This window comes from Acomys russatus, chromosome 13 (assembly GCF_903995435.1).
Source record: "Acomys russatus chromosome 13, mAcoRus1.1, whole genome shotgun sequence".
Taxonomy (NCBI): Eukaryota; Metazoa; Chordata; class Mammalia; order Rodentia; family Muridae; genus Acomys; species Acomys russatus.
In genome coordinates this window covers 11,942,141-11,969,395 of record NC_067149.1, presented here as the reverse complement: position 1 = coordinate 11,969,395, position 27,255 = coordinate 11,942,141, and the positions used below count along the sequence as shown (strand labels likewise).

The 27,255-nt window shown below is 52.4% G+C and overlaps 3 protein-coding genes across 5 annotated transcripts; 1 reads left to right on the top strand and 2 right to left on the bottom strand.

The window, feature by feature from the left end:
- Positions 1 to 3,487: 3,487 nt before the first annotated feature.
- Positions 3,488 to 6,204, bottom strand: Pcgf1 (polycomb group ring finger 1). Its single transcript, XM_051154774.1, has 9 exons — positions 6,072 to 6,204; positions 5,544 to 5,649; positions 5,275 to 5,427; positions 5,005 to 5,076; positions 4,768 to 4,873; positions 4,566 to 4,599; positions 4,380 to 4,466; positions 3,727 to 3,807; positions 3,488 to 3,644 (listed from the first exon to the last, which is right to left on the bottom strand). The coding sequence occupies exons 1-9, from the start codon at positions 6,162 to 6,164 to the stop codon at positions 3,597 to 3,599; spliced, it is 780 nt and encodes a 259-aa protein (XP_051010731.1). The 5' UTR covers positions 6,165 to 6,204; the 3' UTR covers positions 3,488 to 3,596.
- An 8,068-nt stretch (positions 6,205 to 14,272) lies between these two features.
- Tlx2 (T cell leukemia homeobox 2) lies at positions 14,273 to 15,760 on the top strand. Its single transcript, XM_051154773.1, has 3 exons — positions 14,273 to 14,792; positions 15,176 to 15,413; positions 15,493 to 15,760. The coding sequence occupies exons 1-3, from the start codon at positions 14,390 to 14,392 to the stop codon at positions 15,707 to 15,709; spliced, it is 858 nt and encodes a 285-aa protein (XP_051010730.1). The 5' UTR covers positions 14,273 to 14,389; the 3' UTR covers positions 15,710 to 15,760.
- A 1,483-nt stretch (positions 15,761 to 17,243) lies between these two features.
- Dqx1 (DEAQ-box RNA dependent ATPase 1) lies at positions 17,244 to 27,134 on the bottom strand. 3 transcript variants are annotated; one of them, XM_051154767.1, is made up of 13 exons: positions 26,861 to 27,134; positions 26,690 to 26,773; positions 26,258 to 26,503; positions 25,841 to 26,034; positions 25,120 to 25,507; positions 24,527 to 24,760; positions 24,338 to 24,437; positions 24,076 to 24,234; positions 23,808 to 23,999; positions 19,833 to 19,952; positions 19,488 to 19,678; positions 17,744 to 17,934; positions 17,244 to 17,585 (listed from the first exon to the last, which is right to left on the bottom strand). In XM_051154767.1, exons 3-13 carry the CDS (start codon positions 26,483 to 26,485, stop codon positions 17,429 to 17,431), a joined length of 2,154 nt encoding a protein of 717 aa, XP_051010724.1. In that variant the 5' UTR covers positions 26,486 to 26,503; positions 26,690 to 26,773; positions 26,861 to 27,134; the 3' UTR covers positions 17,244 to 17,428. The 3 variants fall into 3 exon arrangements, with proteins under 3 accessions (XP_051010724.1, XP_051010725.1, XP_051010726.1); XM_051154768.1 differs by lacking the exon at positions 26,690 to 26,773; XM_051154769.1 differs by lacking the exons at positions 26,690 to 26,773; positions 26,861 to 27,134 and having other exon boundaries at positions 26,258 to 26,589.
- Positions 27,135 to 27,255: the final 121 nt, after the last annotated feature.

Sequence of the window (27,255 nt, the reverse complement as noted above, 5' to 3'; positions counted from 1 at the left end):
TAAAATAAAAATAAATAAATAAATAATAAGAAATAAAAGTAATAATAAATAAGGCTAATGGAATAATTATCTCACAAAGCACTTAGGGATTGGGACTATAGCTCAGTTGGTAGAGGGACTGCCTAACACACACAAAGAAAGAAAGAAAGAAAGAAAGAAAGAAAATCCAAGCAAGGTATGTGGGAGAGGTCCCCTATCTCTGAGTGATTTTGGGGTGGTTTCCTTAGGCATTAGAGTTGAAACAGGATCTTCTTATATAGCCCAGGGTGTCCTAGAACTCACAGCAATCCTCTTGCCTCAACCTCAGAGCCACTTGCACTCAGCTTGGGGCAGTTTTCTTTTCTTTCTTTCTTTCTTTCTTTCTTTTTTTTTGTGGTGGGGCGGGGGAGGGGGGAGGCAGTTTTCTTTTTCAGATTGTGTAACTAAGAGGTGACCAGATCCTGCCCCTCATGTTTTAGTTGTTACGTTAGGAATGGCGAGTCTGAAACGGTTTTGTTTTTGAGTCAGGGTTTCGCTCTGCAGCCCTGCTCTCTGTTCTAAAGTCCTTTCCCTCAGGTGGCTTGAGAGAGACAGCGTGAAGGACATGGTGATGTAGAGGAAAGCTGGTGAAACCTCAGGGGCCAGGAAGGATAGAATAGAACAAGCAAGGGCTAGGCTGGCCTTCCAGGGCAGGTCCACGCCCCCACCCCCCACCCCCTACCCCCCACCCCACCCCCGGCGCAGCGCCAGAGGGTCCTGCCACCAGGCCCGCTGCACACTGCGCAGCCCTGAGTGGCAAATCTTAGGAATCCCAAGAGCATCAAGTTCCACTGGGTTCTGCACTCCCTCCCACAGAGGCATTGGGGTGATTTCCCAATCTGAGATGAGAATGACCTCGGGGGTCAGGGTGGATGGAAAGAGGAAAAGAGGATTTGCAGCAGCGCAGCATCAGCAACCACCGGAGACGCACCACAGCTGCTGCCGCTACTGCGCTGACAGGACAGAGGCTGCGGCTGCTGTGACCGCTGCTGTCCTGTCGACGTTCCAGCCAGATCCAAGCAAACCGTAGCACCATCAGCTGCCTCCAGGGCTCAAAATAAAGGCCACATCTCCAAGGGTGGGTGCCCAGAGCTCCTGAGCTAGGACCCCCTAGTCTTCAGGCACAACTTAATTAAAACCACCACCACCACCACCACCACCACCACCACCACCACCACCACCACCACCACCACCATTTATTTAGCTCAGGATGGGAGGGGGCACAGGTTTTCATGGATGCAAGCTGCTCCATGATGTTTTTAATTTTATATAAAAAATATTCTTTGAAAATTTCTTACTTTGTATGTTGATCATATTCAACCCCGATTCCTCTGATCTCTCCCTCCCCTCTCGACTACCCCTTCTCTCTTTGCTTTTTCGAGACAGGGTTTCTCTGTGTATCCTTGGCTTTCCTGGAACTGGCTCTGTAGATGGTCTGGAACTCACAGAGATCCACCTGTTTCTCTGCCACCTGAGTGCTGGGATTCAAGGCGTGCGCCACCACGTCCAACCTGGTTTCTCTTTTTGTTGCCGAGCTGCCGCCATGTCCAAACGCAAGCTCCTTTGCAGAATGCTAGGGGTAGGCAGAGGTCTAAGTTGCAGTGCTGCGCTTAACAATGCTCCTCCTGGCTTCCGCCCACCACCTCATAGGGCGGGTGCACAAACAAACCCTTGAGAACTGAGCTTGTGCATGCTGACTGCATTCGGAAGGCAGCACGGGAACGCTATTGGGATGTTGAACCAAAGCGAACTGCCGTTGAGTCAGCTCCTGTGAACAGCTCTGCTGTGCATGGAGGAAGGAGGGTCCCTGGAGGTGAGAGCGATGTCCTCCCCTCCCCACACATACCCAGCTTTATAGGACCGAGGCAGAGAGACCGGAAGCTTTAGGAATGCACGCCGGTCCAGATCCAGATCCGGGTCATCTACCTCAGACAGTTTTTATTGCTGGAGACAGTCTTACTTCCTATTCCATGCAGGCTGGCCCCGGAACTCCTGGTAATACTTCTGCTTTGGCTTCCCTAAGGTTGGGATTTGGCGGTCCTCATCTGCAGCACTTTCGCCTTGGGCCTATAGTCTCCATGTGTCCCAAGTGACTTGGTGAGGTTTCCAAACAACATAATGAACAATGGAAAAGTACCAGATGCAAGCTTACGCTTTTTTCTTTCTTTCTTTCTTTCTTTCTTTCTTTTCTTTCTTTCTTTCTTTCTTTCTTTCTTTTTCTTCTTTCTTTTCTTCTTTTCTTTTCTTTCTTTCTTTCTTTCTTTCTTCTTTCTTCTTTCTTTTCTTTCTTCTTTCTTTTCTTTCTTTTCTTTTTCTTTCTTTCTTTCTTTCTTTCTTTCTTTCTTTTTCTTTTAGGCAGGGTTTCTCTGTATAACAGAGCCTTGGCTGCTTGTGACTCACTTTGTAGACCAGGCTAGCCTCAAACTCAGAGATCCACCTGCTTCTGCCTCCTGAGTGCTGGGAATAAAGGTGTGTGCCATCACACCCAGCCCAACTTAGGCATTCTTAGCTTATGAGGCTGAGCATCCATCCACAGCTTTCTAAACTCAGCTATGTGCCAGGACCCTCCCCTTGAACTCCGGGTATCAGCCTTCAGTCACTGAGATGGAGGCTTTACACTCCGGTTTCCTCCACATTTAATACTGGCTGCTCCTGTGGCTCATCTCAGGTCGGGCAGCGGCCTAAAGGTTCCTTCAGAACGTCCTAGGTGTGACTTCATTATTTCTTTTTGACTTTTTGAGTCAGGGTTTGTTGGTTTGTGTGTATGTGTGTAGCCCTGGCTGTCTTGGGACTAAAAGTGTGCCCTACCTCTGCCTAGCTTTTTCTTTTCTTTTTTTTGGATACTTTCTGACTCTTCTACATAGCTATCCATAGGACCAGGACACTGGCTGGGACTACTGCCAGAGCCCAGCATGTACTGTGGGCTTTTATAGACGAGGTGTGCCCTGGCCTGGCCACACCCCTCTTCTATGAAGTTCATCCTGGTGTCTTCCACATGGGCTCCTTCTCAACTGCCCTTTCCCCAGCTTGGCTTCACTGGCTCCCCACCCTTAAGGCCAGCAGGACTGTCCTGGGGTCAGACCCGCTCCATTAGATGCCTTTGTGGGGTTTTCTTTCTTGTCTGTTTTCCAGGCTACAGAACCAGAATGCAGTTATTTGCATTTTTCCTTAAATGTTATCCTTCTTGCTCTTTAGCCCTATGGTGGCCGTGTGCCCTTTCTTGACATGAATTGTGACACTTCCATATACTGCCGCAGCGTACGAGGACAGCAAGAGATGCCATCTGGTCGGCCTTCCTTCACCAAAGGCTGGGTTTGAGGTCACCATAGGCCGCTGTCCTTCCTCTGTGGCAAGCCATGAGGACAGCTGGTAGATGAAGGAGACCCTTCCCAGTGAGAGCAGGGCAACTTCTGAGGCCCAGGCCTCAGGTCAAAGCTTCCGTGTGTAGAGCTTAAGAAGGGAGATGAGACGTGCTTTTTAAAAGCGTTTATTTCAAAAAATAAAGCCACAGTTAATTTCACATAAATATCTGGGGGGAGGGTAGGGGGTGGGGAAGGGGGTGGAAGCAAGCCTGGCCCCTACCTCCTCTTCTCTTTCACACTGTATTGTAAAAGCAAAGGAGATGGCTAAGGAGAAAAAGGCAAAGAAGAAGTGAGTGGGCTTGTCAGCATCTGCAGGACCCCTCAGTTCACTGTGCACCTGCCTTACCTTGCCGAACCAGCGGGACAGCCATAGCTGCTTCATTGTCATGTGATCAGGGAGAACCTCATTGTCAAAAAGGAGCTGTACCTAAAGGGAGGTGGGGCAGGGGACAGTTCTTAATAGTGCTGGGCAGAGACTTGTCCCTTCCTTGTGTGTGTGTGTGTGTGTGTGTGTTTGTATGTTGTATGTTCATTTGCACAGAGGCCAGAAAGCAGCTCTGGGTGTTGTTTCTCAGAATCCATCCATCTGTTATCTTCTCTGAGACGGATTTTCTCACTGGCCTGGAACTCAATGGAGTAGGGTAGGGTAGGCTAGTCGCAGAAGCCCCAGTACTGGGATTACAAGTTTGCACTACCACACTAGGTTGGGTTTTTTTTTTTTTTTTCATTTTTTTTTTTAGGTCTGGGGACTGATCTCTGGTCCTGGTGCTTGCAAGACAAGTGCTTTGCTGACTGAGCTGGCTCACCAGACCTCTCTCCCACCTTTTTTTCTGTTTCTGAAGACAAGAAGCCAGACTGGCCTGGAATTCAGGATATAGCCTAGGCTAGCTAGCCTTGAACGTGAAGCCATCTTCCTGTCTTCAGCTTTCTTCCGCCAAGCCAGACATGCCCCTCCCTTCCGGTCCCTTGTTCTTCAAGGGACCTGGTGGGTTTACTTACATGCTGTGGATTTAGCATGAGGCGGTGACACAGAACCCTTCGGAGGTGGCGTACCTCAGCTCTAACAGAACATCGGACATACTTGTTCTAGGAACAGGGAAGAGAGGAAGAAGTTCGCGTATGTGAGGGAAGTGTTGCTGGGAGAAGTGGCTCCTTCAAAGAGCCCCTCCCTCCAGCCCCTCTCACCTGAAGGACATTTTTATTCTTGTCTTTGCCAGAACTGGACAGAAACAGACACAAGTTAGAGTATTGCATTTTCCCTCTCTCCCCGACCTAGATCCCCTTTCTTCAAGGGAACAGGCACCCTCTCACCCCTTGGCTTTTCCCTAAGCCCCTTAGCTGATTCTGGGTCACCACTAGTTATCATATCACGCAACCTGCCCCTCACCTCAGCCGCTCCAGGCATAGGCTCAGCTGCTCATCATAGCGATAATAGTGGGCTTTAGAGTGGTCAAAACTGCTGAAGGGGAGGCCAAGGTTGCTCAGGGCTGGTTCTGAGAAAAAGTAGAAACTGAGGAGGCTGGTACAAGCTCCATGCATCTTTTCCCCAGAGAGCAAAAAACGGGGCAGAAGAAATGCTCCGAGGGTTTTACTCGATCCCCCTCCCCCACCACCAAGAGCATACCTTCCCCACTGGGCTGAGTGACTCTGTCCAAGCCTCGGGACTGATAGAATTCCCGAATCCGTTTCTCTTCACCTAGGAAGGGGTGAAGGGCGGCCATATTAATTCTCTTTGTCCCGGATGTTGTGACCTCTTTCTCTCTTAATTTTTATTTATTTATTTATTTATTTATTTATTTATTTATTTTTGATTCCCAACAAAACTGCCGTTCGCGTCAAGCTGCCACCCAGCATTAGAGTCAGGAGGCCCCACAAACACAAGGTGGCCACTCACTATCTTGCAAGCCTGGTACTAGCTTATACACTATGTCCTGCATGACCCGATCCAGTTTGAGATTGAGCAGCGGCTGCGTCTCGTGGATCTTGATGTTGCACATGGGGCAGTACTTGCTGGTCTGGAGGTACTTCACGATACAACTTTTGCAGACTGTAAGAGGAGGAAACGCAGATGCTCAGGCCCTTTGGGAACCCGACACATGGGACAGACAGCACAGAGACTGGCAGCCAGCTTGGTATGGACAGGGCAGGATCCAGGACACTCACAGGTGTGGAGACACTCTGTGATGGTGGTGGCATCCACGAAGTAGCCCGCGCAGAGACAGCAAACGATATGTTCGTTCAGATCTTTGATCTTCACTCGAACCTCCTCCTGCGGACACACCCTCCGTCACTCTTTACTGGTCTCACAAGCCCTCTCCACCCCATCCTTTGCACTTCCCAGCTCCAAAGCAGTTTGTTACTGGATTCGGCAGTCAGCCCGCGACAAGGGGAGGCGGGGTTGAAGTGAGCTTCCCCTCCGCCCAGCAGAGGGCTCCGCGCACAGCGGGTGCTCTCGTCTCCCGTACTCTTCCCAACACTCCTTTCCCTAGAGAGAGACTAGACGCCGTCGGAGACACAACGCGCAGGCGTCCTGGTTCAGCATTTGGCAACCCTGCCAGAACCGCGCGTGCGTACCGCGCACCCCGTTGCTGCGCAGGCGCACTACGTGCCGGTCCCGCCACCGCCCGTCCTCTCGCCCGCTTGGGCTCGCACAGCTAACAGATCCCAGCAGTAACCCCGCCGCCCCTGCACCTCGTTCCGTAGCGGGTCCATCTTGTACACTGACTGGAGCTGGTTCCGAAGCCTCATCGCGATCGCAATCTGGCCCCCCTGAGGAGACGCCATCTTAAAGGCTGATCCCAGCCCGCCACTTCCGGTACCGCCTGTGGGGGCGGGACTTGTCTCCTAGCAACGAGGGCCTCACATTCTCCGGATTGGCTAGGCTTCTGGCACACCCCGCCCTCGCCCCCCCTCTCGCTCCCCCGTATGCTCACCTGAGCCTGCTAGCCCCCCCTTCTCAGTGGTCTTTAGGGAGTAGTTGGGGGGCGGGGGATAGTGGGAGATCGTGGAGCTGGGTCCCTGCTGTGCACGTTCCCAAGGGCGTCCTTCCGACGGCACACACCGACCTCTGGACCAACTTCAGGAGCTTGTGATAGATAGCTGGTGCCTTAGGATACGGAGGCCGAGCGATCACCGGCCGCTCCAGCTCCGGAGCGTGGGAATCCTGCCTGAGACGCGACCTCGCCCCAGACCCCGGGTCCTCACCCTGCACTGCAGCCCTGCTTGACTGAGGCGTCCGCGTTGCGGAGCTACGTCCGAGTGGCGAGCTTTTCTCCGCGCTCCGCGGTTGGAGTTTCTCCGGGCTTCGCAAAGTCTTGGAGAGGGTGCCTTGGGCGGGTTGGGGAGGGAGAGACCCCGGGGAACGTGGCGATCTTACCCCCCCACTCTCTCCATGCTGCCGGGGGTGGGAGGAATAGGCCCTGGTTAATGATGATGATTTAATCATCGGCGCCTGCGGAGGCCTGGGACAGACTAATGCAGAGCAGATGCCGAAGGAGGAGGGGAGGACTGACCTTAGGATACTTGGGTAGCAAGTGCCTGCGGTAGCATAGGCCCAGGCCAGCACTGGGGGAGGACGCAGGAGTCCCCCCGGGGCGGATACACTGACATTAGTGGGTCCTTAACACCAGAATTTAAAAAGAATAAAATTTCTCTGAAGCGTTATTAGCATCGAGTACAGTTGGAGATTGGAGCCAAAGGGGAAATACAAACAGAAACTTAAAAGGCTTTCTGTAGAAGCTGGAACTCTTGTGGGCATGATCGACACATGGACGAGGGGTATAAATGTGATGGAAATAGGAAAGGAAGTCAGTCTGGAGGGGAATCACCAAAGAAACAGGTGTGGATTGAGAGTGGTAGTACAGAGAATGGGGCCGGAAAGAGTTGGAATGAATCGATTCCAACAGGGACCTGGCAGAAAGGAACGTGTGTGTGTGTGTGTGTCCGTGTGTCCCCATAGATGGAATAAAATGCCCTCCTCAGAGAAGCATCAAGCATGTATTAATGACTTCTTGAGCAATTAATTCCAGCTATGGTTCACCTCTTTTTAGTGTCAGCCATGTCTAGTCACCACTGAGCCATGGCAGGTCTTGACTGCTTCCGCTGACTACCGTGGCTCCCTCTTCAGTCCTTCCCACAGAGTGACTCTGATCATGGCTTAGAAAGACCACACTTTTTTGATGGGTGTGTTTCTCATTTTGACCCTGGTGCTAGTTTAGTGGATATGTACATTTGTTGAGACCAATTAGAGTATACCCTTTAAATACTTGGAGTTCAGGCAGTGGTGGCACATACCTTTAATCTCAGGCCTGGGGAAGTAGAAACAGGTTGATCTCTGTGAGTTTGAAGCCAGCCTGGTCTATAAAGGGAGTTTTAAGACAGCCAAGGCTAAAACAGAGAAACCCTGTCTCACACACACACACACACACACACACACACACACAAACAACAAAGACAAAAACAAGGTGGCAGACGCCTATAATCACAGCACCCAGGAGGCAGAGGCAGGCAGATTTCTGTGACTTTAAAGCCAGCTTGAGTTACAAAGCAAGTTCAGGCCAACCAAGGCTACAGAGAGAAATCCTGTCTTGAAAAAGAAAATAAGTGGGTAGCAACCAACCAAACAAACAAAACCCTGCAGTTTATTGTCAATTAGACCTCAAGGAAACTATTAAATAAAGCTATAGGCCTGTAATCCCAGCACTCATGGGGTAGAGGTGGGGCAACTAGGAGTTCAGGATCATCCTAGGGTACAAAGCAAATCTGAGGTCAACTTGGGCTACATAAGACTGTCTCATGTGGGGGGTGGTGGTGGTGGTGGTGCACGCCTTTAATCCCAGCTCTCAAGAGGCAGAGGCAGATGGATCTCTGTGAGTTAGAGGCCAGCCTGCTGGTCTACAGAGGGAGTTCCAGGACAGCCAGTGCTCTACAGAAACCCTATCTCCCCTCCTCCTCCTCCTTCTTAAAAAAAAAAAAAAAGAAAGAAAGAAAGAAAGAAAGAAAGAAAGAAAAGCAAACAATAAGTAAATCATAAAATTGAAAAATCAGATTGTTGAGCCAAGTGTGGTGACACAGGCCTTTAATTCTACCACCCAGGAGGCAGAGACATGCAGGTCTCTGAGTTTGAGCCAGCCTGGTCTAGACAGCAAGTTCCAGGACAGGAAGGGCTACACAGAGAAGCTCCCCCCCCCCCCCTTCTAAGACAATGTTTCTCTGTGTAGTCCTGACTGCCCCGACTCAGTTTGTAGACCAGGCTGCCCTCAAATTCACGGAGATCTGCCTGCCTCTGTCTCCTAAGTGCTGGGATTAAAGGTGTGCACCACCACCACCACCCTCCTGAGAAGCCCTGTCTCAGAGAACCAAAATAAATAAATAGACTCCCCTCCCCCCTTTTTTTGTTTAAGGTATTTTAATAGCACCAGGGTTACAGCTCTGTAAGAGAATACTTCTCCCAGGCCTTGTGTTGATCCCTAGGAACACACACACACACACACACACACACACACACACCTGAACAAATCCAGACGCTGCAGAGATGGCTCAGATGCTAAGAGCACTGATTCCCTTGGGTTTGCTTCCAACACCCACAAGAAAGGTTTCCAACAATCTGTCACTCTGGCTGCAGAGTTAGAGGCCAGCCTGGTCTACAGAAGGTCCTAGGCTGGCCCCCACAAGCACTCCAGCATGGATGTGCTACACATATATACTTGGAGGCAAAACACATATGCACATAAACCAAAGAACTCAAAAACAAAAGCTAGCAACCAAACAACAACAAAACCTCGAACTTGATCGCCTCCTTTTCAGTCAGAGCCAAAGCCTAGTGCCTTACATGATGTCTGCAGCCACACTGGGCTCCTCTTGGTTTGCTCCATAGACATGCTAAGATGGGCTTGGCTCTGACACCTTAGGCACCCACATGCCCTCCCTCTTTCAGGTCTCCAAGAGGCTTTTGTGTTCCTGCTGCGTAAATAACCCAGGCACCCACCCTTTAGTGTCACGTGCCCTTCAGTGTCACTGCTCAGTTTCTTCTGGTCATGCTTTAGCACTCTTAACACTTGTTCTGGTTTGGCTTTGTTGGGTTTTTTGTTTTGTTTTGTTTGTTTTTTCAAGACAGGGTTTCTGTGTAGTCTTGACTGTCCTGAACTCGTTTTGTAGACCAGGCTGGCCTTGAACTCATAGTGATCCGCCTGTCTCTGCCTCCCAAGTGCTGGGATTAAAGGCGTGCACCACCACTCCCCAGCCAAATGTAACTTATTTTTGTGTGTGCATGTGCACACTAAAGTGAGCACATGTGTATGCATACATGTCAAACTCTGGTGTCCTTAGAATCTTGAGAGACCCAAGGAAAGGCTCCTTGATAATAAAGATAGCTGGCTGGCTATTGGCCCTCCTGTCACTGCCTCCCCACGGCTCCACCACACCCAGCTTTTCACTCAAAAGCTGGAGATCCAACTCAGAACCTCACATTTGGATAGCAAGCACTTTATTGGATGGGTTTTCCTGTTTTGTTTTGTTTTCTTTTGTTTTTTTGAAACACAGTGCTCTTCCATCTGGCCTCAAACTTTTGATTCTTTGCCTCAGCCTCCTAAGGTAGCTAGAATTACAAGCACACACCACCATATATCTCTCTGTTGTGTATTCTATTGTATCTCTTTATATAGTATGTAGAAATTATATTATTTGTTTCTAACCTTCTTCTAGGTTTTCATCAGCCTTTCATACTAGAATGTAGCTTTTTCAGAGTTAGGTACCTCCTTCTCTCTGCTGTTCACATCTCCATCTCTGGGTCTGAGCGTATACCAGGTGCTAAAATATTCTGAATGGGGGCTGGAGAGCAATTAAAAACACCCAGTGGCCTTGTAGAGGACATGAGTTTGGTTCTCAGCACCCATGATGGGCAAGTGGCTCACAACTGCCTATAGCTCTGGCTTCAGGAGATCCAGCCTGCCTGGCCTCAAAGGGCTCTTACACATACGTAGTGCGCAAAAACTTAAGCAGGAAAACACAGATGGACATACTATTCAAAGAAATCTTTTCAGAATGTTCTGAATGAACAAATGAAAGAATGCAGGTGATCGTGACAGCTTAGGTTAAGGGTTTAGCAATGGAAACGCAGGAGTGTAGCTAGAAATGCCACACACCTGTAATTTAGCACCCACAAGGTAGGGACAGGAAGATCAGAGTTCAAAACCAGCCATGGCTCCATAGCGAATTCAAGGCCTGAGCGACAGAAGACCCTGTCCAAAGAAGAAGGCGGCAGTGGCAGCATTTTAAACTTTAAAAGAAAGCATGGCAGAGGGGAGGAGCCAGGGACCTGACGGGGTGGGCCCAAGGTAAGAGGATGATGAGGAGTGAGCCTCCAGCCTGTTGGACTTAAGGTAGCTTCAGAGAGGTGGGTGGAGCTGGTCAGAAGGCCGTCCATCCACGTGGGTGTGAGAATCAGGGCTATTGCAATAGATGAAACTTAACTAGATGCAGAAAGCTAAAGCCAGAACTCTGAAGCACACTCACATTCTTCAGCAGAAGAAGCAAAGCCAGGGGAGGAAGGCTGTAAGCAGTAACAATGGAAGCTCACATTACAGAAAGCAAGGGAGACATAATGAGACAGGACTGGGGATGTAGCACAGTGGGAGGACACTTGTCTGGCGTGCAGGAGGCCTTAGGTTCAATCCCCAGTGCTGGAAAAAAAAAAAAAAAAAAAAAAAAAGAAAGGCAAAACAAACCAAAAGCCTAATGAAAGGACATCTCACAAGCTGGTGAGACAGTCCAGCAGGTAACGGTGCTTGCTGTCAAGCCCAATGACCAGAGTTCGAACCTTGGACCCACATGGTGGAAGGAGACAACAGACTCAAAAGTTGTCTTCTGACCTCCACCTTCATACTGTGGTACATGCACACGCTCACATGTGTGTGTGCACACACAGTACACTAAAAATAAATGTAGTTTTAAATACTCAGAAGGCAGAGGCAGAGGCAGGTGGATTCCTGTGAGTTCAAGGGCAGTTTGATCTACAGAATGAATTCCAGCAGCTAGGGTTATACAGTAAAACACCCACCTATCTAGCCCACCCCTCCCCCCACTGGGAATAAAAGCTGAGATGTAGAAAAAAACAGTCTCCAGCGAGTTAACACAAGGACAGCCAAGGAGGAAGAGATGGAGGCTGTACACATGGACAGAAGAAGGGAAAGAAGAAAGGAAGATGTCACTAAAAAAGTCAGGCAAAGGCTTCCGTCCAGATGAGGAGATTTTGAGATGGCCTGAAGTGGGAAGGACTGAGCTGATGACAGACATAGTGACATAAGAGTTGGGGGGCCATCTTGAAGAAGAGCATTGAGGAGAAAGGAAAAGAAGGAGCTGAGGTGATACACTCAGCTTCCCCCCCCCCCGAAGCTGCAGCCTCAAGGGTTCAAGGACTCAAGGGGCGTGAGTGGGCATCTCGGTACAAAAGAGGTAGAAGGATGGAGAATTTAAGACCAGCTTGGGCTGGTTTTTAAAAGGGGGGAGAGGCAGTTAGGGGGAGAAAGAAAGGGGGAAAAGAACCACTTGAGGGTGTGGGTGTGTCACAAACACATCTGGTAGGCCACGAGCTCCACTTACCTACGACCTCCATCGTCATCTTGAACTGGCAGGAACCAACAGAGATGGAGGCAAGAAGAGAAACTCCTAGGTGGGCCTGCGGCTGACAAAATTTGGATGTCCTGCATCCTTACAGAGAGAGTGCCACCTGCGCTGGCCTCAAAGGTGACAGCCAGCCAGGACGTCACCGTCACCGGTTTCTCATTCAATGACTCATCCTTTGACAAAGCTCAAGAAGGTTTATTCAGTTTGGCTGCGGCGGCGTGAGAGACATAGTTACTTTCCCTCATGAAGCTTGCCCTCCTAGCACATCTGCAAGCTAATCCCCTGCCGGGGACTGCCTTTCTTGGCCAGGTCCCTAGGCTGGTCCCATCCAGGGAAGTGTATGTTCTGTGCTTCAAGTTCGATGTAGCCTCACCCTCCTGCTCGGCACAGGGAGGGCTTTGCGCAGAGGAGAAGTGATTGTTTTCTCTAGGGACATAAAAAGCACCGTTGCCAAATTGTCCCCTCCCCCGACCCGTGACCAGAGAGGTGGAAGGAATAGCTGAAAAGAATCTAGGTGGCCAAGATGGCATAGGGCTCCCACAAAGTATTAATGCCCCCCAGCCCCTAAACACTATCCTCCATCCCACCCCACCCCCCCCCCCCCCCCCCCCCGGGCAGGCTTCGGAGAACACTGGGGTGAAGGGCTTACTTTTATCTACTTTTATGTTCCTGTCCAGATGCCCAAATATCCTGGTTCCCAGGAGAGAAAAGACCCCTTCACCCTGCCTCAGGCGCCAGGCTGCCAGCCCATCTGCTGGGAGAAAGGAGGGGCGCCTTTCCCATGGGGGATCCTGGAGAAATAACAGTAGTTTCAGGGAGGTCTGTACTTGCTAGTCACTTTGCTTCACGCGGGAAAGCCATAGGGTGGAGCTGAGCCCTGCGGTGAGTAAGGGAGAGGGTCCAGGCTTGGCATAGCGGGGCGGGGTCTTCTGGCCACGATGTGCCCAAGGCAGGCTGAGCAGCTCCTTCGTGCCCACCCGCTGCCCCCCTCCCCGGGCCCAGTCTCACCGGCTCCGAGGCGCCAGGGCCCCCCCCCAGGGCCAGGGCGGGCTAGGGAAGGTAATGTAATTCCGGCCCAGCTAACCCGATTATGGCGGCCTGCACCGGGCAGGGTGGCGACGGGGGCGTGTCTTCGGCCTAGGGGCCCGCTCGGCTGGGGTCCCATCCCAAGGAAGGGCGAGGAGGTCACACACTCCCAGCTCCTGGGTCCGCGCCCAGAGGTCACAAGGTCACCGAGCAGTTTCAGCCTGCCCCCACTTTCCTTGCCTGGAGCGTTTTTCTGGGGCTTGGGTGGGGCTGAAGTGTCGGTAGGATGCAGAGCCGGGAGCCACCCAGGGCCTCAGCGAGCCCCAGTGTGTAGCCCTTTCGCCTTAGAGTAGGGAGGACAGTGTGTGAGGGTAGCTTTCCGAGATGCAAATTAGAGGTGTGGAATCCCGCGGTGGAGGCCGGGGTTGGTCCGTTTGACACACGGTCCGATTTACAGCAATTTCAGAAAATCGAAATTCTAAGAAAAAGGACAGTAATTCCTGGCCGGTCAAGACAAGCAGGGTGGGGAGTGCTACAGGAAAAGCCAGGAGGTGTGCCACGACCCAAGCTCAGATATCCGTTTCCTGCCCGAGCCCACCGAACACGCCTTGCCACTTGGACTCTTCCTGGGACTCCAGGTCGCGGATCGCCGTTCCCCAGCCGCTTCTTACACAGCCAGGAAGCCTCAACGAGATTTGGTCTCAGGGGGCATTTGGGTAGGGACCACAACGAATCCAGAAGCTGGCCAGCGGCACCCATCGGGAGGCGAAGAGTGGGGGTTAGGGAAAGAAGCACCTGCTGAGGAGCCCGCGAGGTCGAGGCAGCCCGAAGGCGGAGGCCGGAGAGGATGTGAGTGCTAGAGCATCCCGGCTGAGTCAGCGGCCCCTCCCGCGCACCGCGCCTTCCTGACACCCGCGCCCTCCTCTGCCTGCGCCTGGCACATCCAGCCATCCCTTTCTCTTTAACAGCGGAGCCCCGCCCCTGCCCTCCTTCAGCCCCCTCTGCCCACCCGAGGCCGATCTGTCAGTCACTGCCCCAGCCTGAAGCTGGCCACCTCTCTCCACACTGGACGCCGGCAGCGGCCTGGGCAACCTAGCGTCCACCTGCGCTCCCGGGATCCCCGCCGGCCACGCTCCTCCGGGATGCGAGTCCCTGCGCGGACGCCCGGGAGGGGCGGGCACGGGTGCGGCAGCACCCAGTACACAGGGATGTTGTGGTCCCTGGGGCCCCAGCGCCCAGCCGTGGCCTGCCCCGCGGACCCCTGAAGCTGCTGTCCCCAGCGCGCGGCCACCCGGCTTCCGCAGCTGTCAGAAATACCCTTCCCAGCCATCCAACCTCCTGGTCCTCTCCGGCTTGGCCCCATGGAGCCCGCGGTGTTGGCTCCTCACCACCTTCCGCACCACGAACCCATCAGCTTCGGCATTGATCAGATCCTGAGCGGCCCCGAACCCCCGGGGAGCGGTCTGGGCCCGGGGCAGGCGGGCCAGAGCCACGGGGAGAATGCAGCGTTCTCCGGTGGATTCCACGGAGCCTCGGGCTATGCTGCAGCCGGCTCTCTGGCCCCGTTGCCTAGAGGCTCGGGAGTGGGCCCCGGCGGCGTGATCCGTGTCCCGGCGCACCGCCCGCTGCCGGTTCCGCCGCCGCCCTCGGGTGCGGCTCCCGCGGTGCCGGGACCCTCCGGTTTGGGTGGTGCTGGGGGCCTAGCGGGACTCACCTTCCCCTGGATGGACAGCGGCCGCCGCTTTGCAAAGGACAGGCTCACGGGTGAGATTGCTCAACCCCTCGGTGTCCTTCCCTCTTGACCCGTTTCTTCGCTTCTTAGCTTTCTGCTCCAAATCCACTACTCCTTTAATCCCTTCCCTCTGCTCATCCCCCTGGACCTTCCCGGACCCCAAATCTCTCGGTTCCATAGAGGAGAGGCAGTAAGGAGAGAGCTGCTGCCCTCGGGTGCATGCTCCCTTCCTCTGCAGTCCCACCAAACCTACTGCGAGGAGGGGCAGGGTGACGTTTGGGAGGAACCGGATTCTTCCTTGGCCCCTTCTTGAACGAGGCCTCTGTGGATGAGGGCCCTGTGAGGACTAGGGGATCTCTTGTCAGTGTCAACCTCCGACCACCCCCAAACTTTGCCCTGCTCTTCCGCCCGGTAGCTGCGCTCTCGCCCTTCTCTGGGACACGTCGAATAGGCCACCCCTACCAAAATCGGACCCCCCCGAAGCGCAAGAAGCCGCGCACCTCCTTTTCCCGCTCGCAGGTGCTGGAGTTGGAGCGACGCTTCCTGCGCCAGAAGTACCTGGCCTCGGCAGAGAGGGCGGCGCTGGCCAAGGCCCTGCGCATGACGGACGCGCAGGTCAAGACCTGGTTCCAGAACCGACGCACCAAGTGGCGGTGAGGCGAGGGGCGCGGGCGGGCCGAGTGGCGGGGAAGGACCGGGCCGTCCGCTGACCCCGGCTCTCCGCTCGCCCAGGCGCCAGACGGCGGAGGAGCGGGAGGCCGAGCGGCACCGCGCGGGCCGCCTGCTGCTCCACCTGCAGCAGGAAGCGCTGCCCAGGCCGCTGCGGCCACCGCTGCCACCGGACCCGCTCTGCCTGCACAACTCATCGCTCTTCGCGCTGCAGAATCTGCAGCCGTGGGCCGAGGACAACAAGGTGGCTTCAGTGTCCGGGCTCGCCTCGGTGGTGTGAGCGACCCTTGCTCGAGGAGCGCCACCGTGGACAGGTGCCAGCGGAGCATGAGGAGCTAGCTGAAGGCCTGAAACTGTTCTTTGAGGCTCCTTGGCCACCAGTGGCCCCTGGCCTGCACTTTGACTCCGTCCTTCATGGCTTTTTTTTTTTTTTTTTCCCCTCAACCGGACCCGCTGGAATGTGGGGTCGATAGGGCAACCTGCAGGGACCCGGCAAGGCACTTGGGATTCTGCCCTGAGTGGGCTCAGAGCTCGGGTCCGGCTGGGACGGGGCCACTGAGTTGGTGTTAGACATCAAAAACAGTCTGGTAGTGGAAGAGGTGCTGGCACTCAAGAATGTGGCTGACTGTGACAGGGACTGAATGTCCACCTCATCCCTCATCTGTAAAACAATCGCTAAGGATTCCTTCTTGATTCACTCTCCCATTGTCATGTGGTTTGTCCAACCTGCGGGCCCCCCCCCCCCAGAGTCTCAATACACACATGCTGTAGGTAAGAGAGATACTATATATTCAGAGGATAAAAGCTAGGAAGACAGCGTGGCTCCGGGGCCATGTAGGGTTAGAGACCAGAGAGCAGGAGCCAGTGGCCAGTTCATGGGCCCAGTGTTAGAGTGAGCACAAGACATGCAAACCTAGGAAGACTCAAAGGTGAGTCAGGACTGGAGGTGTGGAGGCCAAGGCAGTCAGTGGCGCTGTGGATCACGAAAGGGAAAGTGGGGGGCCTGTGGCAGGATTAACAGTAGGCAAAGCTCGTGTTAGATCCAGAGAGAAAAACTTCCGGATGCCTGCCTTTGGGGGAGCTTGCTGACTTCACAGGGGTGGAGACAGATGGAATGGGAGGCCAAGAGCTCCGGGGGGTGGGGGGAGGAGGGAACTCTGGGGAGTTACATGGATTAAGCCTTTCTTTCCACCATATTCCACAAACACATTTACAATGTGCAGGAAAAGTGATGGGCTCAAAAATTAATAGAATAAGGGCGGGAGAAGGGAAGGAGTACCCAGCCAGGAAGAAGAAATACAGGACGTTTTTAAGAAAGGCACCGGCAGTTCTCCTGAGTTTTATCTCTAGGACCAACTTGGTGGAAGAGAACTGATTTCTTCGAATTGTCCTGACCACCACATGTGTGTTATGGCATGCTCATGCATGCACACGTGTGTGCATACACACACACACACACACACACACACACACACAAAATAAATACAATGAAAAATTAGACGACAGACCGCAGGTGAGTCAGAGTCTGCAGGAGGCTTTCTGAGAGTTGAGTTGGATGAACACAAAGCTTTTTCTGGTTTAAAGGGAATGTTTTGTGTCATCCTATTGTCCCCATCTTGTTTCTGCCAGAGGCTGGAACACTGTGACAGGGAGCGCTCACGGTCTCTGTTAGGGGCTGCTTCATCAGGCAGCACAAAGGCTTGGTCTGAGACTGGCAAGAGGCTGCACCTCAGAAGCCAGCCTCTTTTCTCAAGTCTCATTTCTGACTCCTGGGCATTGTATATGGCACCACGGAACCACAATTAAACTTGGCATCATAGAAAAATCTTTTATAGTCCTAAGGAGAGTGCAAGGTTGCGTGAGGCCCAGCATTTGCTCCCTTGCCCACAGACAGGCCCTATGGGTTCAGGGAGTTCATCTGACCCTACGCTTTGGATCTCTAAGTCTGCCTGACTGCCTTGGTGCTGCACGGTGAGGCTGGCTCCATTCCTTAAGCAGCTCACTGCAGAGCACAGCCATCACCATACTCCCGGGGAGAGGAAGATTCAGGCTCAGCAGATGGCTCTGCAGCTTCTTCTCTCAGCTGGTTCAGGAGGTCTCTGCTCTCACTGGGGGGCAGGTTACTCAGGAAGTACGAAGGGGCTAGCTCCACCAGCCTATTGAAGAAAGTCCCAATGAGGTCATGGCATTTCCCATCAACCCCTTCACAAACCCTCTTGTTAAGTCTCACACCCCGACTTTGGGTTTGGTCCCCACCCCCCACCCCCGGGGAGGGGAAGGGGCAGTGTTAAGAGTGGAAGGTGAGGATACTCACATCTCGGGTTGAATCTCAGAGACAACGCAGAGGCAGTTGTCTTTGGATATGGAGAAGCTGTGGTACAGCACCCACTCGGGGGGATGGGCTGGAGCCCTGCGATTTCGGTAGCTGCAGGATGAGGACAGCTGGGCTACGTGTTTATGGGTGAGAAGCAGGTAATTTCCAGTCCCATCTGTGTCTCGGGCCACCTCATTGAAACACAAATACACGGATGGGATAAGGAACAGAGCACAGAAAATAAAGAGGAGGAGGCCAGTGCTGGTAATCCCACTGTCAGGGAAGCAGAGGCCGGAGGAGCAGGCGTTTGAGGCCAGGCTGAGCTACGTAGAAAGCCTGCAGAGATGGCTCAGAGGTTAAGAGCACTGCCTGCTCTTCCAAAGGTTCTGAGTTCAATTCCCAGCAACCACACATGGTGGCTCACAACCACCTACAATGAGATCTGGTGCTCTCTTCTGGAGTGCAGTTGTATATGCAGGCAAAACACTGTACGCATAATAAATAAATAATTTTAAAAAAGAAAGAAAAGAAAGTCTGAAGCCAGCTTGGGCAACATGAGACCCTGTCTGTCTCACCATTGTCTTTAAAAAGAGAGAAGAAAAGAAGGGGCACAAGAGGACTAAGTGATGCAGAGCCTAAAAGCAAATCACCATATGGCATTTTCCATAGCCTCCTGTGCGTTAAACCCTCAGACTCCTGGTTCTAAGAAATTGTGAGTGTGTGTGTGTGTGTGTGTGAGAGAGAGAGAGAGAGAGAGAGGAGAGAGAGTGTGTGAGTGTGTGTGTGAGAGAGAGAGAGGAGAGAGAGAGAGAGGAGAGAGAGTGAGTGAGAGAGAGAGAGAGAGAGGAGAGAGGGTGTGTGAGTGTGTGTGTGAGAGAGAGAGAGACAAAGAGAGTGAGTGTGTGAGTGTGTGTGTGTGAGAGAGAGAGAGGGAGGGAGGGGGGAAGGAGGGAGAGAGAGTGTGAGTGTGTGAGTATGTGTGTGTGTGTGAGAGAGAGAGTGAGTGTGTGTGTGTGAGAGAGAAAGGAGAGAGAGAGAGAGAGAGAGAGAGAGAGAGAGAGAGAGAGAGAGACGGAGGGAGGGAGAGAGTTAATCTTGGGGAGTCAATCGTGGGTGCCATTCCTTGGATGCCATTTATCCTTTTTTGGAGACAGAACCTAGAACCTGCCATGAGGCCAGGCTGGCTCACTAGCCAGCTCCATGGACCCAAGTGTCTCTGCCTCCCCAGTGTTAGAACTACAAGTGACCCCACAGCTCTGGGGATCAAAGTCTGCCCTTGAGAGTGAAGCAAGGTGCTTTGCTTACTCGGCTCTTTCCCCCTGCCCTCCCCCTGCGTTTTGATTCTATTTTCTTTCTAAAATTAAAAAAAGATTTATTTATTTTAGCTTATGTGCATGAGTGTTTTGCCTGCATGTATGTACGCACTCCATGTGCTTGCCCTTGACATTGAGAAAAGTGTTGAGCTCCCTGGAATTGGAGTTAAGGATGGTGAGCCTGGATCCCCTGGGCCCTCTGAGAGAGCAATGAGTGCTCTTAACTGCTAAGTCAACCCCCCAGCCATCCCTCACGCCCACCCCTTTGGACATAAGACTCATCTTGTGTAGTCCTAGCTGTCCTAGAACGTACTATGTAGACCAGGCTGGCCTCAAATTAAGAGAGCTCTGCCTGCCTCTGGAGTGCTGGGATTAAAAGATGCGCCCCACCACACCAGGCCAAATGCCTTTCATTAAGCCCTCTCCCTAACCTTGAGGAAGTATCCTGACAGCAGTGCTCTCTGAAAGTCTTTGCGATTCTGCTCCGAGCCAAAGGCTGGCTGGGACACTGGCAGCTCTATCCGGTGCATGAGTTCCAGGAGCTCTGCTCTGAGTTTCCGGGCTCGACACAATGCTGCCCAGTTTAGACCCCGAGCCTGACACCAAGCCTCCTCTGCTCCACCTTGGAGAAGGAAGGAAACAGCTGGAATAAGTCCTTAAGATGCACAAAGAGGACCCTTGGCCCGAGGACCTCCTCCTCTTCCTGAGCACAGAGGTCTGCTGGCTGATTGGATGTTTCCTGGGAGTCTCTGTGGGGCGCAGGCCGAGCCACTTACTTTGTGCAAAGGCTTCGTAAACCTGGATCAGAGAGCTGTGGTCGCCATCGGCGTGCTCCAGGGCCCGACGCAAAGCAGCTTCCTCTGCACACAGGGGAGGACGGGTGAACCCAGGAGCAGCTGGACGCGGAGATAGGAAGACGGTTTGGGAGAATCAGGGAGGACCGTAGCTTGGGGAGGAGAATACAGAAAAAGCGGAGCAATCCTGCGGGGAGCTTAATTCAAAAGACAATAGATTCCAGGTGTTCTGCACTTGGCCGTGCTTTGGAGACAAATGCAGCGAACCCTCCACATCCACAGCCCTGCATCTGTGGATTCAATCAATTAAAAGTACTCAGAGAAACCTACATCTATAGAGATCACACAGATTATCCTTGGCTACTGTTTCTTAAGTAATGTAGGGTAGCATTTACGTAACTTGCACACGGTATGGGGTGCTGTAAGTAATCTGGGGGTTATTTATTTATTTATTTATTTATTTTGGTTTTTTTTTCGAGACAGGGTCTCTCTGTGTAGCCTTGGCTGTCCTGGACTCACTTTGTAGACCAGGCTGGCCTCGAACTCACAGTGATCCGACTGCCTCTGCCTCCCAAGTGCTGGGATTAAAGGCGTGCGCCACCACGCCAGGCCTATTTAAAGTATGTAGGAGAATATGCACAGGCTACATTCAACACGGAAGCATTTTCTCCTGAGAGGCTGAAGCACCAGTGGACTGTGGGATCCACAGAGGGTCCTGGAACCCATCTTCCCCTAGATACTAATGGCTGGAAATCAAGGACAGTTTTGTTCTTGTTTTTTGTTTTTTTGTTTTCCTTTAAGGAGATTAGAGTCTGGTTGGAGAAAGGCTGGACAGATCACTTAGTGGGCACTCACTGTATAAGAATAAAGACTTGAGTTCGAATCCCCAGTACCCATATAAAAAAAAAAAAGCTTAGAAAGGCTACCTGTGCCTGTAACTCCAGAACCTGGTGGGTAGAGACAGGCAGATCCTGGGAGCTTACTCAGCCCAGCAGAAAAGTTGAGTTGCTTCCTTTGGCCTTTGCATTGCAAGCACACTGATGTATGGACCCACACCTCCACACACAACACACACAAATTTGGTGGGAGAGTCCAAGCAGGAAGGGAATGCTAAGAAAAACTGGTATGTTTGGCTTTCTGAAAGCAAAGAGAAGGTAAGTTTGTGCAGGCTTTGGTGGAGGAGGCAGGGTGGAAGTTGGAGAAAGGAAAAAAAAAAGCAAGCAATCCTTGGGCCAGTGTCAAGAGTGTGAGTGTGGAAGGGACGGGGGACCCTTTGCGGCTGTGGGAACAGCACCGCACAGAGGCTAATGGCTTATCCGGAGCACTAGAAGCCATGTCGTTTGGTGATGTGGCAAGAATGGCAAAGGACGGTGGTGTGGCCAGGGTCAGAGGCAGACTATGTGATACAAAAAAGTCTGCACGCTATAGGAGGCAAGGCCAGCCACTGAGGACGAATGTTAAAGTAAGAAAGTCTAGGTGCTGGTCCACATGCCTGGTTAGGAGACCGTGGAAGGGAGGAGGGCCCAACACTGGCTGGCCTTGGCTGTGACTGTGCAGAGAGCAGATGACTCTGAACAACACACGTAGGAGCTACAAAGGGGAACTCTAGGGACAGCTTAGTACAGGGTGAGGACAGGAGAGGTGACAGGCTGTCTGAGGTAGAACAGAGAGGAAAATGGTGGCGTGGTAAGAGGGGCCTGTGGAGAGAGTGTGTGGGTTCAGCACCGAGCAGAGACACTATGAACTAGTCTGGTAGAAAGTTTTCCTAGGAAAGCTAGGGGTTGTGGCACATGCCTGTTATCCTACTACCTGGGAGGGAAGGCTACGACAGGAGGATTGCTGCAAATTTAAGACTAGCATGGGGTGTACAGTGGATTCCAGGCTAGCCTGCACTACAGAGTAAAACCGTATGCCCACCTAAAAGTAAGCCTTCAAAATGTCTCAGCATATAGTGCACAAGCCTAAGCTGCCTCGTTCAATCCCCAGAACCCCACATATAGGGGGGAAGAAAGAAACAATTCTCCCCTGACCACACATGAGCTGTAGCACACCCCTGGCGCCCCACATCACACATCATGCACATACAGGATAATACTTTTAAAAAAGAGAGAGGAGCACGGGGCTGGAGAGATGGCACTGGCTGTTCTTGCAGAGGACCTGGGTTTGGTTCCCAGCACCTATATGGTGTCCAACAAGCACCTTTAATTCCAGTTCCAGGGGGATCAGCCGCCCTCTTATGGCCTCCACTGGTACTGCATGCCATGATGTACAGACGTGCAGGCTTACACAGAAAAATGAAATCTTGGGGGTGGGGAGTTGGATCTCTCTCCTCCCTCTCCTTTCCTTCTGTGTCCCTCTCTGTCCCCTCTCCTTCCTCACCTTCTCCCCTTTGCCTCTTTATCTCCTCCTTCTTAAGATTTAAAAGAATGTTATTGGTGGTGGTGGTAGGGAGGGTCCCAAGGAACAGGTGAAGACAGCACGGCCACAGAAGTAGAACGGAAACTACAGGATGCTGGACATGGTGGTGCACGCCTGTAATCCCAGCACTCGGGGAGGCAGAGGCAGGTGGATCTCTCTGAGTTCAAGGCCAGCCTGGTCTACAGAGAAAGTCTAGGACAGCCAAAGCTACACAAAGAGAAGCCCTATCTAAAACTGAACAAAATAAAAAACAAAGAAAAAAACCCAAGGGTGATTGCTGGGGAGGAGGCTCAGGGGTTAAGAGTACTTGTTACACAAGCAGGAAGGCCTAAGTTCAAATTCCAGGTATGTATGAAAATGCCACCTGTTACGGTCACACACACCTAGCATTTTCAAACCACAGGGGCTGAGCCAGGTGATGGGAGCGCACGCCTTTAATCCCAGCCCTTGGGAGGCAGACGCCAGCCTGGACTACAGAGTGAGTTCCAAGACAGCCCAGGCTATACAGTGAAACAAAATGAAACAAAACAAACAAATAAAAAGACCGTGTGTGTGCGTGCGTGCGTGCGTGCGTGTAAATAGGAGAATCACTTGCACTTGAGATACCAGCCGAGCTCCAGATTTAGCAAGAGAGGCAGCCTCATGGGGATAAAGGAGAGAGTGAAAGAGCAGGACAGCTGACATCGTCCTCTGGCCTCAGAGTGCATGCTCACTCATGTACATGTAGAAACCACATTGTATGTATGTATATTTGCATGTGCACTACGTCAAATAAAAAACAGCACCCCCCCCCTTGCCGGGCGTGGTGGCACACACCTTTAATTCCAGCACTCGGGAGGCAGAGGCAGGTGGATCACTGTGAGTTTGAGGCCAGCCTGGTCTACAAAGCGAGTTCAGGACACCCAAGGATACACAGAGAAACCCTGTCTTGAAAAACCAAGAAAAGATAAGTTGTAAAAAACAAAGCAAAACATAACCCAGCACCCCCCAATAAATAAAAGTGATACCACAGAGGCATAGGGAGGAGACAGTTTTGAAGTAGAAGTAGTTAGCATTCTCGATTCAAAGATGATGAAGAAATGCTTAACCTCACTAGTGAGCTGTCATTTCAGGGGATATGGTCTTGAAGCTGGACAGGACCAGGCAAGCCATACCCAGAACAGACTGGGTGGGGTGGGGAGTATGTTGCACGGCTAAAGGGGAGGACTGCAGCAGACAGGGGAGTGGATGTGGTCAACCTGGGTGAGATTGGACACCAAAGAGAAAGAAGTATTGGAGAAAAAGCTCAGGAGATAATTGGAAGAGATGGGTAGACACCCGATTCTCTAGGTGCTGTGAGGGGTGGGAAGGCTGATGGACCTGTGATTCTAACTGCACCCCAGGACGGCTGCCTAACACACAGGAGGGCCTGGGTAAGATTCCCAGTGCAGGAAAAACAAAACAAAAACCAAGCCAAAACAACAACAAAAATAACCAAGATCCTAATTAACAAGTGGCAGAATTCTTTTAACCCAGGGCAGACTAAAGCTGGAAAGGTACCAGTGAGCATGGCAGCCAGAGTGAGCATTTCATCCACACAGTTAAACTCGCAGGAGGCCAGCAGGGCTTTGGCCAGCTCAGGGGGCAGGGGAAATTCCGACAGGATGATTCCCAGGTCCGACAGGTCCCCATCGTCATCCAGGGCAGCCAGATAGTCCAAGTCTTCCAGGGCCTGCATCAGTGCTTCTGGGGCTGGCAAGGACATTGGGCTTAGCCATCACATGGGCAGTCAGAGGCAGCCCTGGGGCAGGATGGGGAGGGGGCTCACCAGGCCGATCCAGGAAGTGGCACTCCCCTGGTTCTGCAATCTGTTTCCTCATTAGGAGCAACACCAGGGAGCTCAGATTCTCTTCACACAATTTAGGGTAGGGCAGTGGGGGAGCCTCTAGTTCTAGAATGGTCTTAGAGTACAGGCGGAGACAGGATCCTGAGAGGAGAAAGGTCTGGGGAGTAGATTCTGCTTGTACAAGGTGTTTAGGTGTTTTTTTGTTTGTTTGTTTGTTTTTTGGTCTGAGGAGAAAGGTTCTTACCTGGTGGGAAACCCCTTGCCCGAAGCAGTCTTGCCTCTGCCTGACATTTGCTAATTGGTCTCAACACCTGGGATTCTGCCCGGATCCGAGGATTGTAAACCTGTCATTTAGCCCCCAAACAAGGCCAAGACAGATCAGAGTGGTCCATTTCTACCAGAGGCTCCACTCCCCCTCATTCCTCTCACTCACACTCCGAAGTTCCAGTCCCGAGTCAATGACATGCTGGATGGAAGGGAGGGAGAAGGAGAAATCCGCCAGCCAGTGAGTGACCACGATCGTCCGGACACTCATGTCTGTGCCCTCATATACTGCCTGGATGGCTTGACCACAGCCTGGGTGGAGGGGCAGCACCCGCGGTGGGGAGCCTTGGACAGCCAGCATCCCCAGCTCCCTGGACAAGGCTTCACAGCACAGGGAAATTTCCTGAGGAGAGGGGTGGGGCATTAGGGCAGTTCTTACTTTTTTGGGGTGGGGGTGGGGGGGAGTGGGGAGCAGCACAGAGCTCTTTTGGACAAACTGATGAAAGCTAAGGCCCTTCTCTCTGAGAAAATACATACACTTCTCAAGTCGGGGACATTATCAGTTAGCTCGCTATGCACAAAACTCTGCATTATAAGAAATTATTTTTAAAAATGGGTGGCAGAATTCTTTATTCTGAAGTCCTTGATCCCTGCCAGGGCTCCAGTGGAGAGTAAATACAACCACTATTCCTAACATGTTGGCCCTGGACAGGAAGGCAGCGTAGGAATGCTTCCCACAATCCATTTTTTGCTTTTGTTTACCTCCTCACTGGGCAGGTACACCAGCACATCTCCAGGGGCCTCTTCCTGCCGACACAGCTCAAGCACAGCTTGGCAGGCAGCTTTCACTAGGTCAGTGGGGACAGTGTCCTTGTAGATAAGGGTGGGATTTCCACCAGGCACTCTGGGTACATTCACAATAGGAGAATTGCCCCAGAAAGCTTGGAGTTTGGGTTCAAGGGCTGGGTCGGTAACCACAACCACTCGGGGGTCCCCTGGAAGGTTTCTCAGTCTGGTGTCTCGCAGGAGCCCCTGCAGTGAATCTGAGGCCACTGAGCGCTCCTGAGTCTCATCCAGAATCAGCACACTCCAGGCTCCGGGGCCCCGGGTTGAGGCTACTTCCTGTAGAAGCAGCCTGTCCCAGCAGAACCTGTTGACATTGGTAGTGGGCAGGGAGTCAGTGTGGACATGGACCAGACCCAAGTCCAGGCATTTTTCCCCAAGGTGCCTAGATTTTGATATTGAAGGTCAGAAAAACTGTCATCATGGACTTCCTAAGCCTTGGACCACTAAGCGTGGCCCCACATCTCTGCTGAGGACACTTGGTTCACACACTATATCCTGTGTCTTGTGGTGAGGGTGAGGTTTGCACCACGTGACTTAAGGGCAGGTTAAGCTGAGGGTAGGGGGAGGAGCTAGACAACTGGGTTTGTTTCCACTCAGTCATGGGAATTAGCCTCGAATCAGACTGCAAATGGCCCACCTGAGCATGGTGTTGGGCCCAGTGCAGTCTTCCTGAGGGATGCTGTACCCAATCTCATGACCCAGAGTCAGGTCCATCTCATCAGCCACCCTTGAAGCCAGGCTCATGGCTGCCAGAGGGTGGGGCTGGGTGACTGTAACCGGGCCAGCCTGGAATCCTCTGGCCAGTGCAAACTCTGCACACCACTGAGGAATCTGGGTAGGGAAAGGTTAGGAGCAGTGGTCAGGATATTGGAGGGCATCAGACAGAAGTGTGGCAGGAAGTCTGGCCAGCTGAACTGACATCCCTGAACCTTCACCACCCACGGGGGCAGCCTAACCCACCTTTCTTCGCTCAGCTCTCCCACATCCCCGCTCTTTACCCAGGAAAAGGCCCATTTAACCCTGCCTTCTGTCCACTCCCACAATCTTCCTCCACCTGGGTGCTCTTGCCACAGCCGGGCTCCCCAGACACCAGCACCACCCCAGTGGGGCTACTCTCCAAGTGCTCCAAGAACAGGAAGCGAGCAGCCCAGATGGGCAAGGCTCTCCGCTGCTCAAGCAGCTCATAGTAGCGGGAAGAGAAGGGGAGCCCATCAAAGGGGTTCACAGCCAGTTCAGACTCCCCAGGACTTGGTTCAGACTCTTCTGCCAGCCCAGAGGCCATGGTGGCTGTCCATGGAACCTACGGAAAGCAGGGCAGCCAGTAAGGCCTCAGATCTGGTGACTGAGACCAAATTCCCATCTCAGCTTGATCCCCAACCTCAACCCGCAGGGGATAATGCCTTGGGGTCCATCCTTCCCAGCAGTACTTGCTTGCCAGGAAACAGTGCTGGGTGTTTCTAAGAGACCATCGCAAGTGGACTTTTACCCTGCTTGTAGTTGGGTAGTAAAGATCTTGTGACTAGCACAGGGGCCCTTGTGGGGAAGCAGGAGTCACAAGCAGCATAGTAATCTGTGGGAAGGACCCAAAGGGGAAAATAAGTAAGAAATTTGGAAAAGAGAGTGGGACAGCAGGGCCATAATGATCCTGGATTCAAACCTGGCAGCAGCTCTGAGACGTGTCAGGATGGCAGGCAGTTCTGGACACACCCAGCCAGGCACCACCAACCCAGACCAGCCTGGAGTACAAAGGTAAATTCCGGCCCCACCCTTACTGAACTCAAACTCCAATCCCATAGCTTGATTTTTGGGGGTGGGGCCTTTTGCTCCACCTTGGTTAACTTAGTTAGGAAGCTATGGAAAGCAAGGCTTGTGCTCATGAAATGCATTCTGGGACTTGTAGTTTTGCAGCGACAGCCTCCTAATACAACCAAGCTGGGATCCAGTTGTTTTGACTTCAGTTTAGCATGAGATAATCTCACAGTTTCATTCTGACCATCCTCACCCATATGCTCTTCAACCAAAGAAAAGGAACCTACTCAAGGGACTTTTTAA

What these genes read in the sequence shown, in the direction of transcription:
- Pcgf1 (XM_051154774.1), bottom strand. Translation starts at nt 6,164, where the DNA reads ATGGCGTCTCCTCAGGGGGGCCAGATTGCGATCGCGATGAGGCTTCGG. An exon ending in CACTCAGCCCAGTGGGGAAG is followed by an intron (nt 4,874 to 5,004) that starts GTATGCTCTTGG and finishes ACTTTTTCTCAG; the next exon opens with AACCAGCCCTGAGCAACCTT. An exon ending in CTATGCCTGGAGCGGCTGAG is followed by an intron (nt 4,600 to 4,767) that starts GTGAGGGGCAGG and finishes GTTTCTGTCCAG; the next exon opens with TTCTGGCAAAGACAAGAATA.
- Tlx2 (XM_051154773.1), top strand. Translation starts at nt 14,390, where the DNA reads ATGGAGCCCGCGGTGTTGGCTCCTCACCACCTTCCGCACCACGAACCC. An exon ending in TGCAAAGGACAGGCTCACGG is followed by an intron (nt 14,793 to 15,175) that starts GTGAGATTGCTC and finishes TCCGCCCGGTAG; the next exon opens with CTGCGCTCTCGCCCTTCTCT. An exon ending in AACCGACGCACCAAGTGGCG is followed by an intron (nt 15,414 to 15,492) that starts GTGAGGCGAGGG and finishes CCGCTCGCCCAG; the next exon opens with GCGCCAGACGGCGGAGGAGC.
- Dqx1 (XM_051154767.1), bottom strand. Translation starts at nt 26,485, where the DNA reads ATGGCCTCTGGGCTGGCAGAAGAGTCTGAACCAAGTCCTGGGGAGTCT. An exon ending in CCACTTCCTGGATCGGCCTG is followed by an intron (nt 24,000 to 24,075) that starts GTGAGCCCCCTC and finishes TGTCCTTGCCAG; the next exon opens with CCCCAGAAGCACTGATGCAG. An exon ending in TCTGAGATTCAACCCGAGAT is followed by an intron (nt 17,586 to 17,743) that starts GTGAGTATCCTC and finishes TTTCTTCAATAG; the next exon opens with GCTGGTGGAGCTAGCCCCTT.